This window comes from Salvelinus fontinalis, chromosome 1 (assembly GCF_029448725.1).
Source record: "Salvelinus fontinalis isolate EN_2023a chromosome 1, ASM2944872v1, whole genome shotgun sequence".
Lineage (NCBI taxonomy): Eukaryota > Metazoa > Chordata > Actinopteri > Salmoniformes > Salmonidae > Salvelinus > Salvelinus fontinalis.
Genome location: NC_074665.1, coordinates 45,286,341 through 45,310,444, shown reverse-complemented (window position 1 = coordinate 45,310,444; position 24,104 = coordinate 45,286,341). Strand labels below are relative to the sequence as shown.

General features: G+C 44.2%; 1 protein-coding gene across 2 annotated transcripts in view; it reads right to left on the bottom strand.

Moving 5' to 3' along the window:
- Positions 1-1,112: 1,112 nt before the first annotated feature.
- Positions 1,113-24,104, bottom strand: part of LOC129855451 (carnitine O-palmitoyltransferase 1, liver isoform-like) — a 46,392-nt gene continuing 23,400 nt past the window's right edge. Inside the window, exons 2-19 of one of the 2 annotated variants that reach the window (XM_055923122.1) lie at positions 22,880-23,022; positions 20,882-21,021; positions 20,469-20,640; positions 19,974-20,075; positions 19,023-19,160; positions 16,622-16,699; positions 14,163-14,270; positions 11,083-11,170; positions 8,771-8,966; positions 8,339-8,527; positions 7,981-8,086; positions 5,962-6,078; positions 5,463-5,627; positions 5,047-5,175; positions 4,749-4,904; positions 4,115-4,228; positions 3,745-3,837; positions 1,113-3,549 (exon numbers count right to left, since the gene is read on the bottom strand). In XM_055923122.1, the coding sequence (XP_055779097.1) occupies positions 3,430-3,549; positions 3,745-3,837; positions 4,115-4,228; positions 4,749-4,904; positions 5,047-5,175; positions 5,463-5,627; positions 5,962-6,078; positions 7,981-8,086; positions 8,339-8,527; positions 8,771-8,966; positions 11,083-11,170; positions 14,163-14,270; positions 16,622-16,699; positions 19,023-19,160; positions 19,974-20,075; positions 20,469-20,640; positions 20,882-21,021; positions 22,880-23,020 (2,352 nt within the window). In that variant the 5' untranslated portion in view covers positions 23,021-23,022 and the 3' untranslated portion in view covers positions 1,113-3,429. Of the gene's footprint in view, positions 3,550-3,744; positions 3,838-4,114; positions 4,229-4,748; positions 4,905-5,046; positions 5,176-5,462; positions 5,628-5,961; positions 6,079-7,980; positions 8,087-8,338; positions 8,528-8,770; positions 8,967-10,358; positions 10,444-11,082; positions 11,171-14,162; positions 14,271-16,621; positions 16,700-19,022; positions 19,161-19,973; positions 20,076-20,468; positions 20,641-20,881; positions 21,022-22,879; positions 23,023-24,104 lie in introns of both variants that reach the window. The other variant, XM_055923130.1, reaches the window with a different exon arrangement.

The window sequence follows — 24,104 nt, the reverse complement described above, 5'->3', positions numbered from 1 at the left end:
CTCATGCAAAGTGAGAATTCAGGTTTAAGCATTATTGCACCCTATACCCTTCTCACAATACCTTAGGGCCTGATTCAATCAGATCCACATAGCTGATAATTTGACGGTGTGGGAGGTTGAACTGCATTAGAGCTGTCAAATCCACAAGCGGCTCCCGGCATTATACCTAAAGCGGACAATGCCATAATCCGATGCAGTGCCACTTCCAACACCGTCAAAATTACATCTGGGACCTTCACCACCAGGTGGTGTAGGCAGCTGGGCTGTTGATCCACCCTCTCGACTAAGACTCAGGCCTACTTCGAGCCTGATCCTTCTAGACAACGTGGTTTTGCAAGGCAAGTGAGGTATATCTCACAAACTGCCCTCACTCAAGCTGGGGGAAAGCCCAACTGTGGACACGACAAGGACGCTGGAGTCAACTGCACCACATTGGACTGGGGCTCTGATTCAGGTTTTATGTAGACCCATCACAAGAGGGTTCTAAGTAGGAACCTTTTTGGTGCTACTAACAATTTTGGAACTATAGGAGGGTTATTAGTTTTATCCCTGTAGTGCAGCGGTGTCAAACCAAAGATTTAAATATAAACCCAACTACCTACTTTGGCAAATAATAGTAGTGTTTTTGCTTTCAGCAAGCAAACTAACAAGTCACAAGTATGTCAGATAATAGCGCACTGATAGCATGACGGTTTACCCGTTTGTGTTGCCAATAGGTAAAGATAAAGTGTTTACAGCTCCTTCCCCCACTAAGACTCCTGTGGAGAGTAAAGAGATTGTAATTTTCCTTGTGCGTGCTTTCTCGTTTCCCATTGTCTAGGAAGTCTTATTGGTGGTGGGGTAGGTTTCTCAAAAGCAACTGAAATCACAAAAAGTGTCTGGAAGCTTCTATAACAGGCCATTTACAAGAACTGTGTTTAGATTTTTCATACAAATCCATTAAATGTTAATGAGATAAGCACCAGATCTCAAATTAGGATTCAGCCCTTCATGAATAGCCATAAATATATAGGTATATACAGCAGTGATGATCACCAATGATATACTAATCATAACCCAATAGGAAGAGGAAGGAACACACGCATAACTGTGACAGAAACTGACACAAAAAGTGTGACTGAATCTCTTTTTAATAAAATAGAAAATTCATACGTTTTTGTTTTTCCATTACATTTAAGAAAGAAAAAAATGCTTAAGAATATCGTGACACGCTCAGCTGTTCAGTGGTTGATCTGGAGTGAGAAAAGAACTAGCAAAGACGAGGAAACCAAGTACATACATGTATATGTACATACACATACATTATGAATGCAACAAAAAAAAAATACAATTTTGTACACAAATTGTGGCACTGGTAAAATGTACTGGCCGTTGAATCATTCTATTTAAATCAGGCCGATGGACAGAAAGAGATAGACGCACAAACGCAAATCGTCAAAAAAATATTATCGGCTTGCTGAAACATAACTTAAAATGTACAAAGAAAAAGCGTCATTACCCAGTAGAGGTTTACATTTGGTAGTGAAATGACTTGGTGAACTCACAGCTACTGTAATACACCCTCCCTAGTCATGGAAAGTAAACTATCAAATATTTGAATATATAAAAACAACATTAGGGGCTGCCAAACAAATCCAACATTGCATGGACCGTCTCATTCAAATGGATACTCCTAACAAAACTAGTTTGATTTCTTAAGAGGATAAGAATTCCTACTGTTAAAAGAAAGGTAACAGGGGTCGAAGTGGACTTATTGCTTTATAAATGGCTTTATAAAGGGTTAGAGTCATTGGGTGAAGAGAGCAGAATAAACCTAGGTAATTTCACCACCGTGTAAAAGTAAAAAGCCTCCTGGACAGTGCAGTAACGATCTAGCAACATACACCATAGTACAATCATGTGTTACTCTGCAAACCAGAGTTAAATATGAAGAAGATTTAGCTAGGAAACCCTGGTGTTTCCGGGTCCACAGAGTTTGTTTCGTTGAAATTGTTGAATTTTCGACGAGCAGTTGCTTCACAGCCCAAAGACCGTAGCGAGAAGCAAAGTCCCACGAAAAACAATACTTGCCATGATGATGCCAACTAAACTGTGCTGTGCCTTAATAGCGCCAGTCCCGTAGCGCTGCAGGACTTTGCATTTCACCCTTTTTTACATATTGACATTTTGTAACCTGAGGAGAAAACCTCTACCATCAACATGGATGAGTAAAATTGTAGAAAACAAATGTCATTTTAATTGCATTGTTGTGCCTTTTGAACCAATTGGAGCAGAAAATAAAACAAATCCAAAGTGAACTTTGCACTGTGTACTAGGGAACAGAATACTGCAATTAAAATGATACATTGCACATCTTAGTGAGACACACTTCACGAATAGTTACCTCAATCTTAGAATGCAGATTTTTGTTTTGTATTATATATTTTTTTTGACAATGGACCATAGTCGCATCATAATGAGAGGCTATTTGTAGGGCCCTGTGTTTTGCAAAAACGTGACACTTGGATTTTTTTAGCCTTTTATTTAAAGCTTTAACATCAAACTGTCCCTTTTTCCTTTTATGTCAGATGATCCAGCACCATCCTCAGACAATAGCTTTCATTTTTGGTGCAATTCTCATTTCTGGATAAGGCTTAAAATACAGGTTCAAATCTTGCTATGACACATGGTTGCGCAAAACATTGGGCCTTATAATTTGGTCAATGTGGTTCTAATTTGTGTTCCAAAGTAACGGTTCGGGCACTGCATTCAAGTAAAACATTATTAATGCTTTAGAAGTCCCACTTTACAATAAGTGTCTCTAATGACTACCTATGGTAGTTACATAGGCAGGTACAATGTTATTACAGTGCAGACCTACGTACTGTATTGTTCCAGAGTACTTCCAAAAGTCCGGCCTGTGTGCAGTTGTTTAAAAATCGTAATATTTATAATTACACAAACTCAAATTGTGGCTAAATCTCTCATGCTAATTATTTTTGGAAATACTTGTAAATACTTTAAATTGAGAACGTCACTAACCATGTGTACCTACAGTCATTTATTACACTGTTTTTGTATGTACTATTAGGGACACTTATTACAAAGTTCGACCAGAAATCATATAGTCGCAAATACAAATAAAAAGGTTTAAGGATTTAACTATATATCCATATCCCTTCCTTCACTATTTTATAAATTCATGTTCAAAAAAAAAGTTTGATTTTCATCCAATTTCTTTTTTTCATAGATACTGATCCGTCAATCACCTAACCCATCCACCTTAAACCACATACTAAAAACGGCAGTCGTGTCACCCTATAACGCTCATTGACATCATTCCAACGTTCTTCCGACACTCACCATCAAATTATCACAACCACCTTCTCTTCTTATTCCCCCCCCCCTTTCCACCCTCTCCACCCTTGGTACTGATTCTCCTCTCCAGATCTACAGGTCCTTCTTGGTCTGGCTCTGGTCTGTTCTAGAGGGTTCTCTTTGGTCTGGGGAGAGCAGCTGAAGCATGTCCAGCAGGGCTTGCCTGATCTGACCTCCATACTTGTGGGAACTCTAAGAGAGACAGAATAGATGAGCAAGAGAAAGACTAGTCCCAAGAATTGTTTGCTTGGCCAAAATATGTATCCCGTTAATCAACCTCAAAACAAATATTCTCAATTAGCTTAGGAAATGAATAAACGAGGGCATTGTTTAGGTGTGGACATGTGGTGCGAAGAACCTCCCTGTGGACCGATCAGTGGTACTCACAGTCTGTGGGCAGGAGTGCTTGCAGGAGATGTGAAAGTTCATCATGTTCTCTCCCATGATGGTGTAGGACACCCCGTAACCATCGTCTGCCACCTAGGAAAGACAAGTACATACGTCGCTCTCTTGAAGCACAGCTTTGCAGCACAACACAGCTACAGTATACCGGTCTATTACCATGGAGTAGGTTGGCATATGCCATAACATGATGTCTTGCATATGGAAGCTTCTGCACGGAACACAATCTTTCTCCATGTTGAGATGATAAGCTCGTTGACAAATGATGTACTTATGTTGTAAGCATTCTGTTATTCCACCAAGTTATGCAATTAAAGGTGTTTGGAGACGAAGATAGAGACTGAGAGGTACTGACCGGGCCAAAGCCTCCGCCACAGGAGATGTATTCTGGGTGGTTGACCATGTCAAACAGCTCCAACTGCTGGACAGGAGTCTGACTGGTGGAGAGATGCCATGGCTCGGACAGCACCTGGAACACAGGCAGGGACAGTGTTGTTACTACCACTAAGCTAGACAAGTCACCACAGAGATTATCAAACATGGCTGAGGTTATAATTAAGTAATAAGGCTTGAGGAGGCTAAGGGCTGTTCTTAGGCACAACGCAAACCCTGAGGTGCCTTATTGCTATTATAAACTGGTTGGTTTCCAACATAAATATAACAGTTAATAAGTATTTTTGGGTCATACCTGTGGTATATTGTCTGTTATACACACTGCTGAAATGCTGTTTAAGCCTATCAGGAACCACACTACCCGGTTTATAATACTGTCCATAATACAGCGTTGTTGTAATGAAGGCGGTTGCACAAAAGGTGTTTCTGACTACTACCAAATTAATATATCAGCGCAGATTTTATATATATCATGGATATAATTATTATTTATTTGTGTAAGACTGAACTACTTAAAAAAAGGACGGAGCCACGAGTCAGTCGTACGGAATCAACATTTCACTACAGAAAAGCAACGCGCCCCAAAAAAAACACACCTCTTTCAGGAAGGGAGAGTCCACTCCAAGGTATTTGGAGACCACGTAGAGACAGAAGAGGTGCCTGTCGATGCCGGCGCCGGTCATGGCATGTTTGTACAGGTTCTGGTGCTTCTCTGAGGCTTGGCGGAGAAGCCTCCTGCACACCTCGACCCCCTGGTGGACATTAGAGGGGGGAGAGCGAGCGCGTTAGGGGGAGAGCGAGCGGGACAGAAAGAGAAAAGGGTAAAGAGAGCGAGGGAGAGTAATGAGTATGTTTTATGAGAAAGTATTCCGAGTAAGATCCCATGCTCCCTACCTCTCCTCCCTCCAGGGCTTTGATGAAGGCACAGCTTTCATTGGAGCAGGAGCGCACAGTCTCGGTCCGGCCCTCCCTAAACAGACGGGTCATGGAGGCCTCGTAGGTCAGACAGAACACGCCCCTGTCCTGAGAGGGGAGTGGGGGAGAAGGATGGGTTGAGAGATTGTAAGGAGGCAACAGAATTGATCATGTTTGAGCAATGATCCTGACATTTTGGGGGGGGGGTTTGTTTTGTTCTCATTTACTTTGGTTTACATCTGCCAACGTTAAATTTGATCGACCGATTGTTGCTACATTGAAGCCGTACTAATCTACATAGCGTATGGGTCAACCCCCCCCCCCCAACAAAAAAAGTAAACAAGTGTGTGTGTAGGTGTATAAATGTTCATGTCCGCTTCGAGCTGTCCCCTCACCCTGTAGTAGGCCAGCTGAAGGGCCAGCTGGATGTAGGCGTCAGGACTGACGCGGCACTTCTTGATCTTGCCCTTGCCAAAGTCCCGGAAAGAGAAGACGTGGAAGTCCACGTCGTCGGCCAGAGCCTGGGCCACCGCCAGAGACTGGGAGATCTGCTCCTGACACTGGGACAGAGAGAGGAGGGGGAAAGGCAACACTGGATCATAAGACCACTGGGTGTCAAAAGACGAGTTAAGCGCATGGCCATTGAGATGCACATGTATATACACTGATGGGGAAGATCATTTGTGTTCTCATTGGAATTACACATTCGTCTTATGCATGCATGACGCGTTATGAAATGAACATGGGTATTACAACGTCCAGAAAATCTTCCCATAGCCAAGGAGAGATTTTCAAATGAGGTGAATGGATAATTAAACGAAGAGAATGGATAATTCAAATAATAGATAGATAAATGGATGGATGAATAAATGAAAGGAAGGATGGATGGTTCACCTCTGGGGTGATGTCCCAGCTCAGTCTCTGAGGTCGGGGTAGAGAGGCATCCACCTCTCCCTTACAGTGGCCCTCTTCATTGTACCCCAGCTGGAAACTGTCTGTGGCCAACACATACTGAAAACAGGCAGACAATTAGCTGAGATAAATGTATGAATTCACTTATTTACTCAGTACAGGTTATTTATATATATATCCCTTAAAATCAACTCTGGACCTCGAAGCCAGTTCCACTGCATTTTATAATTGTTTCCCTCTAATCAGGGACTGATTTAGACCTGGGACACCAGGTGTGTGCAATTAATAATCAGGTAAAACAGAAAACCAGCAGTTGAGTACCCCTGGTATATACATTGTACATACATTTGGAATATATTTATACATAAAAATAAACTTTCCCTAAGAGGTCTGCTAGTTTTTCCTGTATGTTCATATATTTATAGTTATACAGTGCCATCGGAAAGTATTCAGACCCCTTGACTTTTCCCACGTTGTTACATTACATGTTTATTCTGAAATGGATTAAATAAAGTTTTTCCTGAGCAATCTACACACAATATTCAATAATGACAAAGCAAAAACAGGTTATTTTTTGTGTGCAAATGTATAAAAAAATAAAACTTATTTACATAAGTATTCAGACCCTTTGCTATGAGACTCGACATTGACCTCAGGTGCATCCTGTTTCCATTGATCATCCTTGAGATGTTTCTACAAGTAAATTGGAGTCCACCTGTGGTCAATTCAATTGATTGGACATGATTTGGAAAGGCACACACCTGTCTGGATAAGGTCCCACAGTTGACAGTGCATGTCAGAGCAACAACAAGCCATGGGGTCGAAGGAATTGTCTGTAGCACTCCGAGACAGGATTGTGTCGAGGCACAGATCTGGGGAAGGATACCAAAACATCTCTGCAACATTGAAGGTCCCAAGAACATCATTCTTAAATGGATAAAGTTTGGAACCACTAAGATTCCTCCTAGAGCTGGCCGCCCAGCCAAACTGCGCAATCGGGGAAGGGCCTTGGTCAGGGAGGTGAGAAAGAATTCGATGGTCACACTGACAGAGCTCCAGAGTTCCTCTGTTGAGATGGGAGAAACTTCCAAAAGGACAACCATCACTCCACCAATCAGGTTTATATGGTAGAGCGGCAAGACGGAAGCCACTCCTCAGTAAAAGGCACATGACAGCCTGCTTGGAGTTTGCCAAAAGGCACCTAAAGGACTCTCAGACCATGAGAAACAATATTCTCTGGTCTGATGAAACCAAGATTGAACTCTTTGGCCTGAATGCAAAGCGCCACGTTTGGAGGAAAACTGGCACCATCCGTACGGTGAAGCACGGTGGTGGCATCATCATGCTGTGAGGATGTTTTTTAGCGGCAGGGACTGGGAGACTAATCAGGATTGAGGCAAAGATGAACTGAGCAAAGGCACAGAGAGATCCTTGATAGAAATCTGCTCCAGAGCGCTCAGAACCTCAGACTGGGACGAAGGTTCACCTTTCAACAGGACAACAACCCTAAGCACACGACCAAGACAACGCAGGAGTGGCTTCGGGTCAAGTCTCTGAATGTCCTTGAGTGGTCCAGCCAGAGCCCAGACTTGAAACCGATCGAACATCTCTGGAGAGACTTAAAAATAGCTGTGCAGCAACGCTCCCCATCCAGCCTGACAGAGCTTGAGAGGATCTGCAGAGAATGGGAGAAACTCCCCAAATACACGTATGACAAGCTTGTAGAGTCACACCCAAGAAGACGAGGCTGTAATTGCTGCCAAAGGAGCTTCAACAAAGTACTGAGTAAAGGGTCTGAATACTTATGTAAATGTGATATTTTAGTTTTTTATGTGTAATAAATTGGCAACATTTTCTAAAAACATGTTTTTGCTTTGTGTACATTGCGGAGGGGGAAAAAACTATTGAATCAATTTTAGAATAAGGCTGTAACGTAACAAAATGTGGAAAAAAACAAAGGGGTATGAATACTTTCCAAAGGCACTGTATGTTATGTCTTACCTCCCATAAGTGTGCTACCACCGGTGCATCGGCCCATGAGTGCTCAGCGTTCAGACCGATCTTCCCGTTTTTATAGATCACAACGGAGAAAGACTTGTCAAACCACCTGGCAAAAAGAGAAGACGACAGTGTGCAAAACTTTGATAACCGGCGCTACCTCCGACAAGGGTAGAACCATGGGAGTAATTGTGGAGGATAGACCTTATTTCATTTAGGTATTAAAGGAAAAGAATGAATGATACAGGCTTTGTGGCAAGTGTGCCCTCTATCCATCTCTATGGTTGGAAAGAAGCTTTATTTTATTTTTAAAGGTAACTATGTCGTAATGTCGTGACAACCATTAGTATGGATTACTTACCTGTCATAACACTTCCCGTGGAGCAGGGACTTGGCGTAACGGTCCAGACTAGCAGCTGGGTCTTCTCCCATCATGCCTTGCTCGTCATCGTCCAAGGTCACAAAGAACGCTGCTTTCTCGATGCAGTCGAGTGACCGCTTGTTCACGCCCAAGCTGAAGTATTCCTTCCTGGCCTTGGCCCAGGGAATTCTGAGAAACAAAATGTATTGCTTAGGAGGACAGGTACAGCCAGGCACACAGACCTGGGTCATATTCAGTAGGTGGAATACGTTTCCAGACGGAGTGAAACGGAGAGGTACTACCAGAACACATTTTCCGGTTTTGCTACGGTGTGCCCTACTGAACACAACCCAGATATTTCCATTGGGGATGTTTTGAGCCCCTGCTATCAATCAGATGACTGTATATTTTACCAAAACATCTATGACTCACCTGTCTCCAGCCGTCAGGGCCCCGAGCTTCTCCTCTCCCGGGGAGGGGGGCGACGGGTCATCCAGGATCCTCTGGAGCTGCGACTCGATCTCGCGCGGTGACAGCGGCCGGCTAGACGAGTACATCCTCAGACGGAAGTAGCGCCCCCGGTGGTACACCGCCACATAGTCACTGTCCTGCCAGTGCTGCACCGTGTCTACACACAGGAAGAGGGCGAGAGAGAGAGAGAAAAGGGAGAGAGACAGAAAGTGGGAGGGAAGAGAGAGAGAGTTAAATATGGTACAGATGCCTCGGAGCAGATGGACAGGGGCAGAGGGTGCAGAAAGGGAGGGAGACTGACAACCTACAGAGGAAGGAGAGTGACTGACTAGAAACTACAGGACCAGCTGCAGACAAGAGAGTTTTCAACATTACCATCATGTAACAATACAGGACCTATATTGATATCAGTAATGCCAATGTCAAAAGAGCCACTTGCCCACAGTGTTTGCTGGCTGGAAAATAAGATTGAGGACATGGGAAACAAAATTGCCAGAGTAGGGGACATGTCAATATTTTATAGTCATGACAAAGCAATGGTGCAGGTCTCAAATGCTGGTCATTGGAGGGCGCTTACATCTGCAAGTTCTCAGTTTCAGCTCAAATCAATAAAGTGAAAGATTTGGTTTGAGAGTGTGTATTTAGAGAAGGGAAATGAAGTGGTACCAAACCGTCCAGTAGCAAATCATTCCCACCATGAATTAAAGTCCCTAAAATCAGCTTTAAAATTACAGTACCAGTCTAAACTTGACACACCTACTCGTTCAAGTTTTTATTTTATTTTTTTATATACTATTTTCTACATTGTAGAATAATAGTGAAGACATCAAAACTCTGAAATAACGCATATGGAATCATGTAGTCATCAAAAAAGTGTTAAACAAATCAAAATATAATTTAGATTTTAGATTCTTCAAAGTAGCCATCCTTTGCCTTGATGACTGCTTTGCACACTCTTGGCATTCTCTCATTCTCTCAAATCTAAACTATATTATGATTTGTTTAACACTTTTTGGGTTACTACAATGATTCCAGATGTGTTATTTCATAGTTTTGATGTCTTCACTATTGTTCTACAATGTAGAAAATAGTAAAAAATAAAGAAAAACCATTGAATGAGTACGTATGTCCAAACTTTTGTCTGGTACTGTATATCCAAGTGATTTGTTGATAACTTTTCAAATGTTTTACTACAACAAATTGGGTAGTAAATCCTAGTCAAGTGCTTCTACACCTAGTGAAGAACACTATAAAAACAAGCTATATATTGTCATTGTCAAAATAAACCAAGCAGGTGGGGAATTATAAAATACTGGACTGATTTATAAAACAAGGGCTCCTGTTTGTAATCGGGCAATGGCGTGGTGGTCACCGCGGGGACTTTGCAGAGGGATGTCACAACACATGGGAGATACAAGGACAGGGATACTACGTCTGTGTCCCAAATGGCACCTTATTCCCCGTGGACCCTGGTCAAAAGTGGTGCACTGTACAGGGAAACGGGTGCCATATGAGACGCATCCTACATGTATTAAGGAAGTGTTAATACCTGTGATCGTCCCGGGGATTCGACAAGAGTCAAACATCCTCTCAAACTGATAGGAACAGCAAGGGACCGAAGACATCAACAACCACTGAGCGATAGAGGAACCGGGGGAAAGAAAACAAAGAAATATGGGGGAGGATAGAGGAGAGGAAACAATGGGACGACAGACAATAACAAGGGACCGAGTGAAAGGGAAAAGGGGAGGAACAACAGAACAGGTGGGAATAGTGAAAAGGAAAGAGGATGAACGAAAACAAATATAAAGTGGATAGATACAAGAGAAGTCCGTTAGAGGCAAGCCCTTTCCAGAGTGATGGCACAGACAACAGACTAGGAAACAGGACGGATGAGAGACAGTGAAAGATGACAGAGCAGTTTTGGTGGCGGACATTTTGTGACTGTGTGAAGTACAAACACCCCTCTCCTCATGAAATGGACAGTGAGACCATACACACATTGCTGCAAATGTCCAGTCAGTTATGGTACAGTATGGCTACCCTCTCCAAATAACCGTTCCTCCATGATGAAAGGGGGGCTTGAGTAAAAAAGTTTGGAAAGCACTGTCTTATTTGAATGGCTACTGATATTTACGGCACATTCGTACGGTAAAACCTATAGATCTGTGTTGATGTGTGCTTTGAACGCGAGGCATCTATTGTCCTTTGTACATGTAGGTACTGTGTTCAGAAGTGTGTATTGATGTAGATGACTCTACATGTGTGTTTACCGGTCTCCTCTCCAGGAGTGCGTGTGGTGTTGAACATCCTCTCACACTGAGCTGCACACAGAGGAATGACAGTGCCTGGAACACGACTCTGGGGAGGAACAGGAGGGGAGGGGAGAGGGAGAGAGGGGGGAGAGCAAGAGCGGGCGAGAGTTCAGACCAGAGAGCGGGCGAGAGTTCAGACCAGAGAGCGAGCGAGAGTTCAGACCAGAGAGCGAGCGAGAGTTCAGACCAGAGAGCGAGCGAGAGTTCAGACCAGAGAGCGAGCGAGAGTTCAGACCAGAGAGCGAGCGAGAGTTCAGACCAGAGAGCGAGCGAGAGTTCAGACCAGAGAGCGAGCGAGAGTTCAGACCAGAGAGCGAGCGAGAGTTCAGACCAGAGAGCGAGCGAGAGTTCAGACCAGAGAGCGAGCGAGAGTTCAGACCAGAGAGCGAGCGAGAGTTCAGACCAGAGAGCGAGCGAGAGTTCAGACCAGAGAGCGAGCGAGAGTTCAGACCAGAGAGCGAGCGAGAGTTCAGACCAGAGAGCGAGCGAGAGTTCAGACCAGAGAGCGAGCGAGAGTTCAGACCAGAGAGCGAGCGAGAGTTCAGACCAGAGAGCGAGCGAGAGTTCAGACCAGAGAGCGAGCGAGAGTTCAGACCAGAGAGCGAGCGAGAGTTCAGACCAGAGAGCGAGCGAGAGTTCAGACCAGAGAGCGAGCGAGAGTTCAGACCAGAGAGCGAGCGAGAGTTCAGACCAGAGAGCGAGCGAGAGTTCAGACCAGAGAGCGAGCGAGAGTTCAGACCAGAGAGCGAGCGAGAGTTCAGACCAGAGAGCGAGCGAGAGTTCAGACCAGAGAGCGAGCGAGAGCGAGAGTTCAGACCAGAGAGCGAGAGAGAGCGAGAGTTCAGACCAGAGAGCGAGAGAGAGCGAGAGTTCAGACCAGAGAGCGAGAGAGAGCGAGAGTTCAGACCAGAGAGCGAGAGAGAGCGAGAGTTCAGACCAGAGAGCGAGAGAGAGCGAGAGTTCAGACCAGAGAGCGAGAGAGAGCGAGAGTTCAGACCAGAGAGCGAGAGTTCAGACCAGAGAGCGAGAGAGAGCGAGAGTTCAGACCAGAGAGCGAGAGAGAGCGAGAGTTCAGACCAGAGAGCGAGAGAGAGCGAGAGTTCAGACCAGAGAGCGAGAGAGAGCGAGAGTTCAGACCAGAGAGCGAGAGAGCGAGAGTTCAGACCAGAGAGCGAGAGAGAGCGAGAGTTCAGACCAGAGAGCGAGAGAGAGTTCAGACCAGAGAGCGAGAGAGAGCGAGAGTTCAGACCAGAGAGCGAGAGAGAGCGAGAGTTCAGACCAGAGAGCGAGAGAGAGCGAGAGTTCAGACCAGAGAGCGAGAGAGAGCGAGAGTTCAGACCAGAGAGCGAGAGTTCAGACCAGAGAGCGAGAGAGAGCGAGAGTTCAGACCAGAGAGCGAGAGAGAGCGAGAGTTCAGACCAGAGAGCGAGAGAGAGCGAGAGTTCAGACCAGAGAGCGAGAGAGAGCGAGAGTTCAGACCAGAGAGCGAGAGAGCGAGAGTTCAGACCAGAGAGCGAGAGAGAGCGAGAGTTCAGACCAGAGAGCGAGAGTTCAGACCAGAGAGCGAGAGAGAGCGAGAGTTCAGACCAGAGAGCGAGAGAGAGCGAGAGTTCAGACCAGAGGGAGAAGGACAGGAAAAGAAAAGAGAGAGAAAGGCCAAGGGAAGGTACAGAGTGTGGGGGTAGGGAGGAGAGATGGGGATGGTATGAGACCATGAGAGGGAATGGGTTTCAAACAAACTGAAAAATCAAACCTCCTCACACAGAGGGAGCTAAAACAAACTGGAGGGATGGATTGATGCAGCTTACACACATGAACATGGTCAATCCACACCAGCACACACTCAACATGTACACAGACAAACACACACGGATGAGTTCATACTCAACGCATCTCTCCTATTTCGGTACGTATTTACAAGTAAATCGCAATAAAAACACCTCACTATGAAAACATGTAATCACCTTGGTACAGACCCATGCTCATATGTAAAATGAGTTAAGAGGATTTTTGATTTGGGGTGTGCTGACATGGCCATACTCCTATTCTTATCCGGAAGTTGCCAGTTGATAGTCAGAACGGAAGAAACTGAAGTGTTTTAATATGCCAAAATAGATGTTGGAAAAATACCTCCCTGCACGCTCTCACTGCAAAAAAACTGCAGATTAGGAGTTTGCGGTCACTCAGTCAGAATGGGCACTAACGTCTCATATTTTCCCTACCTTTGCCCATCTTGTTAGATATTATGCACATTGATAGCAAGTGTCCTCGACCATGTTGATTTATCATAGTAGCGGGCAGCAGCAATCTAAATGATCAGACCGAAAACATGCGAGGAAAAGTGATCGGGGGAAATTAAGAAGCGAGTGGACTGAGGAATACAGCTTCATTCTATCCAATCAGAGTAGCAGGATCAACATACAGCCCAATCTTATCTTTACAGACAGACAAACTAGCCAGTTGCTATTTAGACCACGCACTTGACTGACTCAAAGACAGTACAGTATGATTTAGAAACTCTGACTGACTGACATGAGAAATATGCTTGCGGGTACTAAAAATATATATATTCTGATTACGGATATTTGAAAAAATATATAAAAATACTCTGATCATAATCGTAACCAGAAAATTGCCCATATCCGTTACGATACCTCTTTTGTCCGACTACTCGGCACACCCCCTAGTTTTGATGTGTCAAATAAAGCTTGCTGATTGGTGCACCAAAACGATCGTGATCACACAGCAGCCATCGAGGCAGTACTTTCATGAATTATACAAGGTATTCACTGAACAACGCATGATGTTCAAAGGCCAATGGTATTTTCATGCATAGGGCTCAGAGTTTTTCATTAGGCATCAAATGGATGAAAACAGACAGAAATAGGGAGGGCTATCTGGACTTCCCCAAAAAATAATATGATATTATAAAACGGTTTAAAACTTTTTCCATTGCGTGCCTTAATGAATATGGCCCAGGTTAAACTCCAGCCCCTATCACACGTTAATGGTGGAGGTTGACTGGTTGTTGAACTCACAGGCTTGAGCTCCTCTCTGTTGAGCTTCCTGCGGTACATGAGGAAGGCATGAAGGGTGTTGCCTGCTCTGGCAGCCTGGATGGGGGTGGGCGTCACATACAAGAAGTCCTGGGGAGAGAGAGTGCGTGTGAGAGAGGGAGGAGGCACCATTTTGACAACGCAAATCAGCATTGCTAAGTGGCAAACCAGAGAATAATATTAGTATGTGAAACGCTTTCCCCTTTTCCACAAAAGGTGGCAATGATTTATTTGAGAGTATTTCAAGTTTATCAAGTGCTTTTGGACTGTAGGGCCCCTGTTATGCTTCCAAAATGTCACCCATAGAGAAATAGATATGTTGTTTAACCTTTCCATACGTGCGTTCCAAATATCTCTAACGGTCGCCCCAGCGCGAGTGGTTTTATGCACGTGATGTCAGAATGCACTCTGTTCCAAAATGTGATTGTTACACAACAGGACAGTTAACACGCACTGCCTGCTAATTATCTATAGGCTGTGTTTCAACTTGTCAATTTCAAATTATTTTCTAACAAGTTGTATTTTCTAACAGTTTGAATTGAAGGTTATTTCGCCTCATTAATTCACATAGAAATAGCCCATTTCAGTGTTGCGGACAATTGATGATCGAGACTTCACGGAACCGGACAAACTTCCCCCGTCGAGGAGAGCCCTTCCCCATTTCTTCCGCACATCAAGAATGCAGACGTTTGCGCAGTCTTGCACGAACCGGCACATTTTCTGGCTAGCGCTCGCATTGCTTCCATTCTTGTTTTCCTTATAAATAAAAACTTTGGACGTGTGTGTTCCTATCAAAGTAAGCGCCTTATTTTCTGTATATCGTGTTGTCGTTTCTACTGTAGCAGGAAGTATGTATGTATGTCATAGTTGCTAATATATGCATATTATTATTAGTATTGGATAGAAAACACTCTGAAGTTTCTAAAACTGTTTGCAAAAACCTGAGAAGTTCCACTTCCTGTTTGGAATTTTTCTGAGGGTGGCAGATTTTCAACCAAGCTCTCATTGAAATTACAGCGAGATATGGATGAGTTTTCACTTCCTACGGCTTCCACTAGATGTCAACAGTCAATAGAACTTTGTCTGATGACTCTATATTTGAAGGGGGGCCGAAGGAGACAGGAATTAGTCACCACTGCCACGAGCTGACCATGCTTTGACCACTCGCGTTCACGTGATAGGCAGCTCTGTTCCATCGCTCAACTGAAGTCGATGTAATTCTCTGGTTGGAACATTATTCAAGATGTATGTTAACAACATTCTAAAGATTGATTCAGTACATCGTTTGACATGTTTCTACTGACTGTTATGGAACTGTTGGACATCTCGTCACGTTATAGTGGACGCGCTTCGTGACTTTGGAATTGTTTACCAAACGCGCTAACCAAAGTAGCTAATTGGACATAAATAACGGACATTATCGAGCAAATCAAGCATTTATTGTGGACCTGGGATTCCTGGGAATGCATTCTGATGAATATCATCAAAGGTAAGGAAACATTTATCATATATTTTCTGGTTTCTGTTGACTCCAACATGGCGGCTAATTTGGCTATTGTTCTGAGCGCCGTCTCAGATTATTGCATGGTTTGCTTTTTCCGCAAAGTTTTTTTGAAATCTGACACAGCGGTTGCATTAAGGTATATCTATAATTCCATGTGTATAACTTGTATTATCATCTACATTTATGATGAGTATTTCATCACAACAAGATTACCTTTAAAAGGATATGACACATGTATGTTTGAGGAATTTTAATTATGAGATTTCTGCTTTTTGAATTTGGCGCCCTGCACTTTCACTGGCTGTTGTCATATCGATCCCGTTTGCAGGATTGCAGCCATATGAAGTTAAGCTCAACCGTGATGTGATGAATTATAAATAGTAATAGCTATTAGATCATTCATATTCTGGTTTCTGTCAGCTGAGAGTCCTCTAAATATGACCGCTTGTGTTACGTCAATATTTCCTCAGTTAGCGCTAGGACTAATGTAGCTTACATTTTCCGGTTTGGATGATTGTGTTATGCTGTTGCTACTTCTGTGAATGTCTGAACATTGCATCCAAAAATAAACTTGGCACATTCACGACATAACTTTGTAAGGACTGTGTTTGTGCAAAAAATAGTTCAGCGAAAAAAGTGTGGCTAGCTCAAATGCTGACTGTTGCATTAATCGAAACTGGACTTTCTAAATAAACGTTCTAATCAAACCGGTTTGAGCGTACGATGCAGGGACCACTGTAGAATGATCACACCCATTTGTTGGGTTAAAGGTTAAATGGACCAAACCACGGTCATCGTTCAAGTAGAATAGGGAATCGTGTTTGCTCTATTTGTTACATTTCTACCTGCAACGTTGTGAACTTCTCACGTCACTGAACACACCTCCGCTATTAGGAGACAGAACGTGGGGAGTAGTCGATGACTTGTTGATACGTACCATGCCGTAGTAGTTGCTGTTGACCATGATAGGGCTCCGTCCTCTCAGGTAGATGTACTCCTCCCACCAGTCGCTCACCTAACAGGGAAAAACACACCCCCAGGTTCGTGTTCAGTAGACAAAATGGACAACGGGAAGGTAGGTACTATTTGAAGTTGTCCAATAAGAAATGGTTGTTTTCTTGATCCGCTAATTTTTTTAAGTGCCCTAATGAATACACCCCATAGAAATCCTCTGTGACACAACCACACAACATCCTGGCCAGAGCCACAGCCCTCACACACCCTCAGCACATCCATTACAATGAATAATTCAAAATGGCCTCCGACAAAGATCTACATTGCTCTTGAGATTTTTAATGCGCATCCGACTATTAAAATAGGTCATTTCTACGTGTGCATAACGCCTTTCTTTGTCTCACCTCCTGCTCTCTTAAAACCTGTTGGGGATGGGGGCGCTGTTTAGACTATTTATGCTAATTTGGCTAATTTTTGAAACGGCTTCCCACAAAATCCTTGATCGTACAATATGCATATTATTATTATTATTGGATAGAAAACAGTCTATAGTTTCTATAGGAGTTGAAATTTTGTCTCTAAGTGGAACAGAGCCCATTCTACAGCAATTTCCCTGACATGGAGTCAGATTTGAGAAATGTTGGCCACTCTTCTGAAGTCAGTTAAAACGGCACTGATGTTGCTATGACTATACGGACACTTCTTACGTCTTCCCCTGGATGCCTTTACGTGATGACGATTCCAATGGGGTCGATTGCGCGTTCACAGGCCCTATAAATCAAAAAACCCTGTAGCTAGCAAGTCTTTCCTTGGTGCGTAACGCGCGTGCTGGACACCGACCCGCTCCTGTTCCAAGCGTTAGTTTAGCCTGTTATATTTCTCCGGTCATCTTTTCACTCGTTATAGGAGTTAAAAACATCATAAGGTAGTTAATTTAAAGCGTTTTATAGCAATTTATATCCGTTTAGTGCGATTTTGGGACATTTATTTTTGCAACGATGTGAAAAGTTGGGCACGCTTTTCAGTTCATCCCGAACGCAGTTGACATTTCCACATGGCAAGAGGACAGCTTTCCACCAAAAGACGATTTCTCCCAAGAAAGGATCCTTTGCCCAAGATACTGATGGAAGAACAGCTCAAGGTAGGACATTTTTATTATGATAAATCGTGTTTCTGTCGAAACATTTTAGTGGCTTAGGACGCCATGTTTTATGACGTAGCTTCGCTAGGCGCAAACTGTATTGAAAAGTAAGGATAAATTAAAAAATGTTATTCCGCAATTGTATTAAGAATTAAATTGTCTATCAATCCCTGTCCACCCTATATTTTTTAGTCACGTTTATGAGTATTTATGTATAAGAGTAGATCACTGTCTAAGTGGCGCAAGGACTTTTTCTTTACCAGCTTGTCTACATTTCACATTGTCTAACCATGATTTTGGTGGCTAAATATAAACATTTGCGATCAAACTCTATATGGAATGTGTAATATGATGTTACAGGAGTGTCATCGGAAGAATTCTGAGAAGGTTAGTGAAAAAATTAATATCTTTTGGCGATGTTGACTTTTATCGCTCACTTTGGCTAGAATCAATGCTGGGCTGCTAATTGCTATGTGCTAAGCTAATATAACGATTTATTGTGTTTTCGCTGTAAGACACTTAGAAAATCTGAAATATTGTCTGTATTCACAGGATCTGTGTCTTTCGATTCGTGTATGCTGTGTATTTTTACGAAATGTTTGATGATTAGTAAGTAGGTAAACACGTTGCTCTAAGTAGTTTTTCTATTCCATTTGTGACGGTGGGTGCAATTGTAAACTATGATATCTACCTGAAATATGCACTTTTTTCTAACAAAACCTATCCCATACCATAAATATGTTATCAGACTGTCATCTGATGAGTTTTTTTGTTGGTTAGGGGCTATAAATATCTTAGTTTAGCCGAATTGGTGATGGCTACTGGTGTTGGTGGACAAATAAAAGATGGTGGATTATGCTAATGTGTTTTTAGGTAATAGATGTACATCTTTACATATTGTGTCTTCCCTGTAAAACATTTTAAAAATCGGAAATGTTGACTGGATTCACAAGATCTGTGTCTTTCATTAGCTGTATTGGACTTTAATGTGTGAAAGTTAAATATTTAAAAAAAATATTTTTTTTGAATTTCGCGGCACTGGTTTTTCAGTGGGGGGGGGGGGGGGGTGTGCCGCTAGCGCCACGCTGATCCTAGACAGGTTAAAGCTCATTGGAGGAGAGGATCCAAGAATCCTCCATTGGACCTCCTCCAATAAGGAAGGCCAGAGGAAGCAAGGATTTGACGGCTCGTGACGTTTTTGAACACAGCCATAGCCAAAGTCTACATATAAGGGGTTACTTACATAGTTGGAAGCCCAGAGAGCCTTGAGTTTGAGGTACCACTGTAGCCGGTTCCCCAGGCTGCTCTCAAACTGAGTGGCCAGCGACGTCATGCGTTCAAACTCATCAGGGGTCATCAGCGGCCGCACCGACTCCAGATACTGCAGAGAAACAGAGAGAGAAGAACAAACACACAGAACAATATTCTATTATATACATCATTATAACACTATGCAGTTGACACAGAACATTATCCCACATACAACAAAACAGAATACACGGAGGGTATCGAGCTACAGTGTGATGGAGGTACAATGGAGTGTTAGAGGTTCAGTAATACTGAGGGAGAGGCAAAGAGGGAGACAGAGAGAGGTAGAGATGTAGAGAGAGGTAGAGAGAGAGATGTAGAGTGAGAGAGAGAGATGTAGAGAGCGAGAGAGTAGAGGTGGAGAGGTGTAGAGAGAGCGGTAGAGAAGCAGAGAGATGTAGAGAAGCAGAGAGATGTAGAGAAGCAGAGAGATGTAGAGAAGCAGAGAGATGTAGAGAAGCAGAGAGATGTAGAGAGAGAGAGAGAGAGAGAGAGAGGTAGAGCGAAAGCAAGCGAGCATAGGGAGAGATGACGGCAACTTCCAACCTGCGTTTGTCTTTGTCTAGCCTCTGCAGAGTCCCCAACAACCAAAAGTTCCGGTTTTCAGGGGAAGAGGAAAGACTTCCCGCTTTTGGACGTTAACAAAGCGACACTCCATCTTAACTCCTCCTCCACATTAAGTGGATTGGTTGAACAGTGCAAAAGAGAACCTCCCTTTTTCTCCTCGTCAAGACCAGTACGTAGGGGTGATAGCTTCAGGCCTTTCAATGCTACGTTGGGTTAGTCTTTGTCAAGCGTGAATATCTGGTGAGAGGATATGCTGCATCTATTGTCGAAATGTATTTCCCTATTGGGACAATAAAGATTGAATTGAAGAGCGCCTCACCCTCTTGACCGTGTCTTTGACGGCCGGCACGGGCTGGTTTGGTAGAGAGCCCTGGTAGCTGTAGAGGAGAGGCTGTCTGCCCGAGAAGATCCGCACCAGCGCCTGTAACACACAAACACACAAAGTCAGCCGGGGGGGGGGGGGGCAGCTCTCCTACAACCACCTTGAAATACTACAGCTCTTAAATCTAACTAGCAGGGCGATTTTTTCCCCAATCTATACAATCACTTTTTACACTGACTGCAATGGAGGTAGAAAGATAATTTAGACCCCCCCCCCCCACAAACAATTTGAGAGAGCTTGAGCTTGCAAGTACGCATTTCATTGCACGATGTACACTACGCCGTATTCTGTGCATATGACAAATACAATGATTTGATTTTCAATTGTTGACGACTCCCCGGGAGTGGGTAAGCGGCAGGAGTCTCTACAGATGCACGTGTGTACACACACACACACAGGAGAAGGGAAGGAACGGGGGGGGGGGATACTGACCACCCAGACTTTGGTGGTGTTGGACATCTTGCCGCGCTGCTCGAACATCCAGCGGTGGTAGGAGAGCAGCTGCTTGAGGCACATGCGCATGGTGAAGATGAGGGAGAACCAGAGGAGCGTGCTGAAGAGCACCGCCGACACCAACGTCTGACACTGGGCACTCAGAGACTGACTGGGAGGGAGGATGAAAGAGTGGTAAAGGTGGGGGGGGGGGGGGGGCGAGAAAGAGGGGGAGCCGGGAGGGAGAGCGAGAGGAGCCAGGGTGAGAAAGAGAGAGAAGGATTTCAATGATTTGGTGAGAACATCTGAGAAAAGGGGGAAATATTTTATTTCAATACCAGTCTTTAAGCAATACTCGTAGACTATGAAGACAGCGGAGTGTCTGTGCACGGTTGGTGACTGGTGCTAGCTACCTGGCAGGTAGGTGCTCCTGGATCTTGGCGATGAGACCCATGGACGGGTCGGAGCGCATGTACATGGTGGCCAGGATGGCGATGACCACAAACAGCCAGGAGGAGGGACTGGCCGGGTACACCCCAGTTATCACACCGTTCTGTTGGGGAATTAGGGGGAAAAGAGATTGGTCATTAAAGGCACCCAACGGGAAGAAAACATCCTGAAAAGGGGAGGGACTTCATGGACAAAAAAAATGTATAATACTTTTATCATTTTTGTTTTACGTGCCCCAATAAACAACCCATACGTCACCCATTCAAAACTCAATCAACTTCCCAGCCATGTCAACACGGCATATTATCCAACGAGGGTATTGGATAATGCTCTTCACAGCTACTACTATGTACCTTCGCCTGGTTTTAAAAGCAAAAGCCCACAATCTCCCCAAGCTTATCTCCAGCACGAATGACGGGACAGAGAGAGATACAGCCAAAGTTAAGACAGAACAGGGATGAATGCGTGCCGGCATTGAGTTGTGACAAACACAGCGCGGGTGTGTGTTTACTAATGTGGTCACCCGGAGGGCATGTTTACCCAAACAGAATAGAGAAATGTGACGCTGCTGGCCGATCATATTCCAGCTCTACTGTTCAGCAGCACTGTGACGTTAAAAGACATACTGTTCAGCAGCACTGTGACGTTAAAAGACACTGTTCAGCAGCACTGTGACGTTAAAAGACATACTGTTCAGCAGCACTGTGACGTTAAAAGACACTGTTCAGCAGCACTGTGACGTTAAAAGACATACTGTTCAGCAGCACTGTGACGTTAAATGACATACTGCTCAGCAGCACTGTGACGTTAAATGACATACTGCTCAGCAGCACTGTGACGTTAAATGACATACTGCTCAGCAGCACTGTGACGTTAAATGACATACTGCTCAGCAGCACTGTGACGTTAAATGACATACTGCTCAGCAGCACTGTGACGTTAAATGACATACTGCTCAGCAGCACTGTGACGTTAAATGACATACTGCTCAGCAGCACTGTGACGTTAAATGACATACTGCTCAGCAGCACTGTGACGTTAAATGACATACTGCTCAGCAGCACTGTGACGTTAAATGACATACTGCTCAGCAGCACTGTGACGTTAAATGACATACTGCTCAGCAGCACTGTGACGTTAAATGACATACTGCTCAGCAGCACTGTGACGTTAACTGACATACTGTTCAGCAGAGGTCAGGTTTAAGTGTGTCAGAGCAGTATGTCCCCGCCTGCCGTTTGTGCTGATATGATTATTATACACAGCCGAGGTATGTCACAGTAGATCACAGTAGAATGACGTATGGACGCTGTTGTGCAGAAACCATGTGATGTAATTCTAACCGACAGACAGAGAGAAAAGCAGACTGGGAGGAAGATAGGGAGGCATAGAGAGGCATAGAGGGGAAGACAGGGAGGCATAGAGGGGAAGACAGGGAGGCATAGAGGGGAAGACAGGGAGGCATAGAGGGGAAGACAGGGAGGCATAGAGGGGAAGACAGGGAGGCATAGAGGGGAAGACAGGGAGGCATAGAGGGGAAGACAGGGAGGCATAGAGGGGAAGACAGGGAGGAAGACAAAGACAGACCAATCTTAAGACATACAAACAGAAGAAAAGGTAGTAGTCAAGTAGTAGTGCAGTAGAACAGACAGGCGTACAGACAGATAGATGGACAGGGAGGCAGACAGACAGGTGTACAAACAGTCAATTAAGATAGACTATTTCTCCGGGTTATCGCTGTCTGAGGGGACAGCCTCGGCCCTACACTTAGCGGAAGTCAGGTTTAAGCGAGTGAGAGCAATTTGTCCCCTTACAGACAGATAAGCAGGCGATAAAGACCAACAGCGATAACCCAGAAAGCTCATCTGAGAATATGTACATTCAGGCTAGCCAGAGAGACACATACACCAGAGAAAGAGAAAGACAGACAGATCAAAGACAGAGTCAGGCATGTCCAGTACCTTGAGGCGGATTAACTTCTTTTTCCAGGAGCGCAGGCCTGAGAGGTAGATCTCCGTGAGGGCCTGGTGGGACAGCTGCAGGTCGATGCCTTCCGGAGTCACCGTGAACTGGAAGGCCACGGCCTGGTGGGCTTCAGCCATGCCTGGAAAAAGGGACGAAAGGGAGCGAGAGAGAGAGAGAAGGGAAGTGAGAAGGGGCAGATAGAGACAGGAAAAAATACACATTAAGTGACCATCTTCCATACCAACTACAACTCTTTCGCCTTAACCTACACATGTGCGCACAATTAGCAATAAAACTACACAGGGTTTAAATCGAGGAGAGGAAATGGTGAGTTTAGCCTAATTTGTTTACTTAGCTAAAATAGTCTGCAGCAGTGGTTCTCAAACCTCTCCTCCGGGGGGGGCTCCCAAACGTTTCACAATGTTGACGTAGTCCTTAACTAGCTCAGCTGATCACCTAACCAAGAGCTTGATAATTAGTTGATAATAATCAGATGTGCTATCTCTTAAATAGTTCAATTACATGGAATGGCTGCGGGTCCCTAAGGAGACATTTGAGAACCACTGGTCTACAGGACTCATCAGGCGAGTGTCAAGCAAAAAGAAAAATGTTAAAATCTCTTAAAAAACACCCACACCAATAGAAATCCACTTTCTCGAGCTGAAATATGGCCAGAGCTTACCCATGATGTTTCACAATGACGTAAGTCAATAAGTCATCGTACGTTACACAGTGCATTCGGAAAGTATCCAGATCCCTTGACCGTTTCCACATTTTGTTACGTTACAGCCTTATTCTAAAATTGATTTTATAAAAAACTCTATCAATCTCCACACAATACCCATAATGACAAAGCAAAAACAGGTTTAGAAATGTGTGCAAACTTATAGAAAAAAATGAAATTTTACATAAGTATTTAGACCCTTTACTCAGTACTTTGTTGAAGCACCTTTAGCAGCAATTACAGCCTCGAGTCTTCTTGGGTATGACGCTACAAGCTTGGCACACCTGTAATTTGGGGAGTTTCTCCCATTCTTCTCTGCAGATCCTCTCAAGCTCTCTCAGGTTGGATGGGGAGCGTTGCTGCACAGCTATTTTCAGGTCTCTCTAGAGATGTTTGGGCTCTGGCTGGGCCATTCAAGGACATTCAGAGACTTGTCTCAGAGCCACTCCTGCGTTGTCTTGGCTGTCTGCTTAAGGCTATTGACCTGCTGGAAGATT